General features: G+C 39.1%; 1 protein-coding gene across 1 annotated transcript; it reads right to left on the minus strand.

Moving 5' to 3' along the window:
• LOC107627204 lies at positions 3,148 to 4,356 on the minus strand. Its single transcript, XM_016330056.1, has one exon. The coding sequence runs from the start codon at positions 4,354 to 4,356 to the stop codon at positions 3,148 to 3,150; it is 1,209 nt and encodes a 402-aa protein (XP_016185542.1).

Genomic DNA, 7,323 nt, shown 5'->3' on the forward strand with positions numbered 1-7,323 from the left:
ACACTCACGCATTCTCTTTTAATCCACAACCCATATGCATTGGTTATTATTGGCTTTGCCTTGGGGCATTTTGTCCCTTTTTTATTGCTTTCTTTTTCTATATATTTTTGTTTCTTTTATTTTTCTATTTCTTTTTCTACAAATTTTTCTCTTTTGCTTTTCTTTTTTTGGTGAAACATATACAACAGTGCCAATGCATATGGTTTAAACATTCAATACATGAGTATGTACCTAATTCCCAACATTTCAATAAAAACTACAAAAACACACCTTTTAGCTCTACCAATGTTTCCAAGCTTCCCTCCCGCTTAGATGACACGCACCCTCACTCGTCTAAACTAATCAAAGATCCAAATCAAAGGACATTTATTATTTTTCACTTAGGGGTAATGATATGCTAAATTAAAGAACAAAGGGTATTTAACATAGGCTCAAAATTGGTTAACAATGGTAGATAAAAGGGGTAAGGCTATTTGGGTAAGTGAGCTATTGAAATGACGGCCTCAATCATATAAATACATTCGTACACAAAATAATGGACATATAGAATTAAACAAATCAAAGATTGCAATCATAGAAAGTGAACAACGCACACAAGAATGGAAATAAGTGGTTATAAGATGTAACCACGCAATTGGGCTCAAAACTCACATGCTTGTGTATTCTTAGCTCAAAAATCATATTCCAAAATAAATTCTTCAAGCAAGTTTAAGATAAAAAAATTTTTCAAAAATTGGTAGGGGGCCCTAAAAAGAACAGTTTCTTGGAAAAAAAGTCATCACCCTAACCAAGTAATCCTAACAAGAAACAACTACAATGCAAAAAATTGTTTAAATGCAAAAAACTAGCCATGCAATGCAAATTATCCTAATTGACAAAAGAAAATTAAAATTTTGGGTGTTGAAAAGAGGGGTTGTTACCTACGTTAGAAATTTGCATGGTCCTCCGTGCTATCAATGATGAACAGAGTGGGTCTGGGAGTGTCACCCTCAATGACCATAGGATGGTGAGACAAGGACTTCTCCGTGTTCACCTCTTGATTACTTCTTTGCCATGATCCGAGGTAGACTCCAGATTGTCGTTTTTCGCCGTAGGTGGGTTGGTGAATCTTGCGGGAACTTCCTTTTTTACTCGTCAATGCAGCTAGAGCTCTTCAACCACTTAGCAAGTGGTGTGGCCTTCGAGGAAGTTTGCGCCATGACGGTTGTTCTTTGAGTTTCTCTCTTCATAGACGGCTTGTTGGAGGTATTTTCCCTTCCTTTTTAGTAGCCATCCTAAATAGGAAGAAAAGATAAAAACATTAAGCTCAGAGACATAAAAACCAAAATTAATACAATGCAAGTGAAGATTAATGCCACAAAGGAGTAAAGTGTCCTGAAGACATGACAGCTGCAACATGTAAGCAAGACAACAATATAATCATGGAGGCATATCACTAGCATGAGATGCAAGAGTAAGAGAGGCATGCAAGTATAAAGCATGAGAATCGTGGGCTCAGGCATCGATCACAACAATGACAAACACATGCAAGAATGATGGAAGTCATAGAAAAACTTTTCACTCAACTAACTCCAAGACAATGAACCACTCATTCTTACATGATGCCACAAACATAGCAAACCATAAACAATGAGCAATTGATGATGAAAAATCATGAAAATGACCCTCAATGCTCATGTAGTGCAAGTGTTGTGAAAAAGAGATACCAAGTTGAAAGAAAAAGGTCAACAATGAACAAAGATGCCATTGGCTCTTTTTCACAAATACTTGATGTGCAAATTGTAAATAACAAGCAAGTTTGATGAGTTCAAGGGGAATATGCCCCAAAATAGAATGTTATTTATCATAGTACAACAAGTTAAGAGATATGAAAGAATCCACCAATTTAGAAATAAATGAGATTCAACACCTATACAAGAGAATAAAAGGAAAGGAAAGAAACAAGAGTAAACAAACAAACAAACAAACCATAAAATTAAAATTCAACCAAAACAAAGAGAGTAAAGTAATTAAATGCAATAGTAAAGAAAAATTAAAAAAAAGAAACAAAAGAGAAAGAAGAGGCATGTAACTATGAAAGGAGGAGAAAGTAAGGTTGGGTGTAAGTGAGAAAAGGAGAAGAGAAAAAGAGAGAAGAGATAAAAGAGGAGAGAGAAATGTGAGACCACCGGAGGTGGTAGTCACCGGTGGTTGTGGGCGGAGAAGAAGTAGTAAGGAGAAGGAAGAAGAAAGGAAGAAAGAAAAGAAGAAAGAAAAGAAAATAGGAAAGAACAGTGCAGCGTGCCCTGATAGCTGCGTCGGGCACGTGACGCGCGCGCCTCACTCACGCGTACGCGTGGAAGAGGGAAAAAATGAGCGACGCATAAGCGTCGTCCACGCCTACGCGTGGATAGCAGAAATGGGAAGGGGGGACGCGTGCGCGTCAGCTGACGCGCACACGTGGGGTGATATTGTGCTCATCGCACAAAGGCAGCACAAAACTTGCACAACTTTCTGGTTTTTATACCAGGAGTTGCGAACTTAGCAAACGACGTGTATGCGTGGGTGTGTGAGATGGACAAGTGACGCATACGTGTCATCGACGTGCACGCGTGGGAGGCATTGTGCTCCCAGCACAGATTTTGCACAGTGCCATCACAACTCTCTAGTTTTTATACCAGGAGTTGTGGAAATGCAATCGACGCGTGTGCGTCGTCCACGCCCACGTGTGGAACGATATTTTTTTAAACAAAATGAGGGAGGCAATTATAGCAACTCTTGACATGCATTCAATCTAGGTGCTTCAAAAATACTTAGAATTTCAGGCAATACTCAAAATCAAGCATTTTATTCAAAATCACCAATTTAACCAATACCAAGGTCAATGAAATCCTCATGAAGGCTCTATCAACTCAACAAAATCAAATGAAATCAGGCATGCTTAAACGAATTCAACACAAGTAAACAATCACAAAATCAAACAAAGACTCTAAAACTACATGCAAGAAATTATATACAAGGAAGATCATACCACGGTGGGGTGTCTCCCACCTAGCACTTTTCTTTAACGTCCTTAAGTTAGACGGTCATGAGCTTGAGATCATCTTTTTGGAACATCCTCAAGGACATCCATCTTGTCCTTCTTGTTGGCTTTGGTAAGAGTGTCCTTCAAGGGGAGATGCCTCCACTTGTCAATTGCACCATGATTGGGTGCCTGTTCACTTGAGGATATGGAAGTCGTGGATCCTTCCCCTTTTCCTTGCTAACTCCTCTTATACCCAAATTCCTACTGACACTTATCTCATTATCACTCATAAAGTGTTCTTCAATCACATCATCCTCAACAATGTCACAACCAAAAATTGAATGTACCTCTAGAGGTTGCCTCATGGTTTTCTCCAATTTGAACTTCACCACCTTCCCTTTGGCTTCAAATGAGTAATCCCCAGAAAATGCATTTAATTTAAACCGGGATATCTTCAAGAAATGCCTCCCAAGCAAGATGGAGGATGGCCTATCAGAATCAATGGGAGGTGTCTCTAGGATATGGAAATCCACCGGAAAGATTAAGTCCTGAATTCTCACCAACACATTCTCAGCAATGTCCGCAACTGAAATTATACTCTTGTCTGCAAGCACAAACCTAGCTCTGGATCGCCTCAATGGTGCAAGGTTCAACTTCTCATAAATTGAGAGTGGCATAATGCTCACACACGATCCTAGGTCACACATGCAATCCTTAAGTTGAATCTCACCAATCATACAAGATACCAAGCAAGGACCGGGATCACTATACTTTTCAGGAAAATCATCCATCATAGAAGAAATATAATTGCCTAATAGATTCATCCCTAGTCCACCAATCTTATCTTTATGAGTGCACACATCCTTAAGGAACTTAGCATATTTTGAAACTTGATGTATGACATCAAAGAGTGGGATAGTTACCTCCACATTTTTGAAGATTTGTACTATGTTGGGGTCAAGCTCCTCATGCTTCTTGGCCTTCTTAGCTAACGAAGGAAAAGGTATAGGAATTTGTTCCTCTAAGTTGCTCTTCCGCTTCGGTTCCTTGGCCCTCAATTGTTCTTCTTCTTCTTTTGCAACTTCTTCCTCATTTTCATCTTCATCTGTCTCCATTATTTTACCAACTTCTACATTAGGAACATCCTTCGCCAACTTGATGGGCTTGTGTTCGACTTCCTCAAGCGTTGTACCACTCCTCAAGGTGATTGCATTGATGCTACCCCTTGGGTTTAGGATAGGTTGGGAAGGAAGGTTGGATGAGCTAGAGACTTGGTTGGTGTTGGTATTGTTGGTAGGAGGTAGGGCCAACCTTGAGAGAATTTTGGTGATGTTGGACAATTGAACACTCATGTTATTGAATTGGGCCCTATTGTTCTCTTCTTTTTCTCTACCATAGCTCTAAGTCTCTCTTGCTCTTGGTAGAGTGCACGGTTAGAGTCATCACCTTGGTTGATGGAATAAGAAGAAGGTTGATTGGGTTGTTGTCTTTGATGAGGCGTTTGGTATCTATGGTTGTTGTTTTGGTTTTGTTGTGAGTGTTGTTATGGTTGGTTATGGTGGTTTTGGTTGGTGTTGTTATGATAATGAGAGGATGAGTTACCTTGGTTCCATCTTTGATTGTGGTTGTTCCCTTGTGCATTGTCCCTCCAACGTTGGTTGGAACTATTACTACGAAAGTAATTATTTTGACCTTGAGATTGATAGGGTGGACGGTTGTTATAGTTCACATTGGCTACCGCAAGGGTGTAATCCTCTTGTACTTGATGGCATTGGTCAGTGTAATGTGCGATGCTAGAGCATAAACCACATACTCTAGGAGGCCCTTCGAGTTGGAGGATTTGGGGTGGGGCTTGGACAGCTTGGAGTGAGTAAAATGCCTTTTGTTCCTTGTGCATCTCCGTGAGGAGAGTGGTCATGTCTCCAAGCACTTTGGTCAAAGTTGAGTCAGAAGATGGTGCTTCCACCACACTCTTGGGATGATTGTTCCTCATCACTTTCACATGTTGGGTAGCCTCAACGACATCATTGATCAAACTCCATGCTTCTGCCGCCGTCTTGTTCTTAGAGAGAGAACCACCACTAGCGGTAGTGAGCAATCTCTTATCTGGTGCACAAAGACCTCTAGTGAAATAGCTAATGAGCAAGTGAGTGTCTAACCCATGATGTGGGCAAGACTCCAACAATCTCTTGATCCTAGTCCAATATTCATAGAAGGTCTCTTGGTCTCTTTGCATTATAATGGAGATTTTCTTCTGAATGTAGTCGGTCTTCTCTGGAGGAAAGAACTTATCCAAGAATCCTCTTATCAACGAATCCCAATCAGTCACCAATGCATCAGGTTGGGAGTAGAAGCACTCCTTTGCTTTCCCCTCAAGAGAGAAGGGGAAGGCAAAGACCATGATAGTAATCTGATCGGCACCATGCCTCCGAGCAGTAGAACAAGCCACTTGGAAATCTCTCAAGTGCCTTATAGGGTCTTGACCCAGCAATCCATGATATTTCGGCAACAAATTTATCAAGCTATTCTTCAACTCAAAATTAGGATCAAGATTAGGATACCGAGCTTGCAATGGTTGAAGAATAAGATCCGGTGCTCCTTGCTCATGCAAGGTGATCCTACGAGGCTCTGCCATGTGATTATCACCTGTAGTATGCAAGGATATATCAGTAGTACCAACAAAAAAGTAGGAAGTTCCTTCGTTGAATGTGGATTCTAGATCACTCTCAGATTGGTCTAGTGTTTCGAAAGGTTCCTCAAGAGAGGCCGAAGCACTAGCCGCGTAATCCAACCGACGTCTAGCTTTCCGAATGTGAAGTAAAGTTCTTTCAATTTCGGAGTCAAATTCGGCTAAGCTAGAGTCCGGTTGAGACCGAGTCATTCAACTTAGAAACCATAGCTCATGCATTAAAGAAAATTTAAACTAAAAATAAACTAATGAAAGCAAGTAAACAATCTACAATATTCACATATTCACATAACCAATATCAAAGCACACATTGCAACCATTCCCCGGCAACGGCGCCAAAAATTTGATGCAAGAACTATTGTCAATAAAGAATTCCATAAAAATAGTTACGTTGCAAGTATAGTTCTAAACCAGCAATAGATCCTCAAATCAAATTTTAATATGGTTGTCACAAAGTTCAACCCCAATAAAAGTAAACCAAAGTATTCAAACCTCGGGTCGTCTCACAAGGAATGGGAAAACATGAGCATCAATATTAGTTAGAATTCTAGGGTTGGGAGTCATAAACAAGAATTTAAGCTACTAAACTTAACATGCGAGGAATCTTAAAGTGCAAGAAACTAAATCAAAGCAATCAAAGCAAGGTATAAGCAATTTCAATATAACAAGAGAACATATAAAGCTACTTCTATTCTAAGACTAAGTAAACAACTAAACTAACTATAACAATAATCAAGCAATTTGGATTTTTTAGGTTTTAAATATGAATAATAAAAGGAACTCTTGACTAGGCATAGGAATTGGGATCTCCATCCTTGCCTAATAACCATATCTTGACAAATATGAGGAACCAAGCTCATTATGTCTACTTCTACAAGGGAAGTATGTCAAATGGCTTGGTCAATTTCAACTCATAAGTCCTAGTCTATCTACTAATCAGTTTAGTAGTAGACTGGTGTCAATGAGTATCTATTTGACCACTAGGGGTTCTCAAATCACCAAACCAATTAGACCCAATGAATCAAGATCACCCAATTCTCTTAGCCTAGGCTAAGAGTATAGAAAACTACTCCATAATCAAAAGAAACATTTCATCAAACACAGAGTATGCATTAACTAAAGGCATATTCAAATTGCAAATTAATTAGAAATTAAAAGTATCCACTAACAATTATTCATGGAAACCAACTCAATTAACACTATCAACCATATAAAACATCAATGCACTAGTAGAAATTCAAGATCCATAAGGTTCATAAAATGAGAAGAAAAAGGGAAAAAATAAGAAAACATAAATCCAACACAAGATCTAAACAAAATTATAACTAGAGAACTCAAATTAAGTAATTGAAACTAAAATTAACAAAATCCAATTCAGAATTTCAACAAGGAAAGATCAAAATCAAACTTGATCTAGAGAAAAGTAAGAGTTTCTCTCCCTAGAACAAAAAGAACCAAAAACTAGCTAAAATTGTGTGTAATGTGAGAATGATTGATCCCCCCCCCCTTTCCCCTTAGTTCTTTGGGTCTTTTTCCATGCAGAATTGAGCTCAGATTGGGCCTGGAGCCTCTCAGAAACTGCCAGCCATGATTTCATTAATGATGTCACGTGCTTGGTGTCACGCGTGTG

The sequence above is a fragment of the Arachis ipaensis genome, chromosome B02 (genome assembly GCF_000816755.2).
Source record: "Arachis ipaensis cultivar K30076 chromosome B02, Araip1.1, whole genome shotgun sequence".
Taxonomy (NCBI): Eukaryota; Viridiplantae; Streptophyta; class Magnoliopsida; order Fabales; family Fabaceae; genus Arachis; species Arachis ipaensis.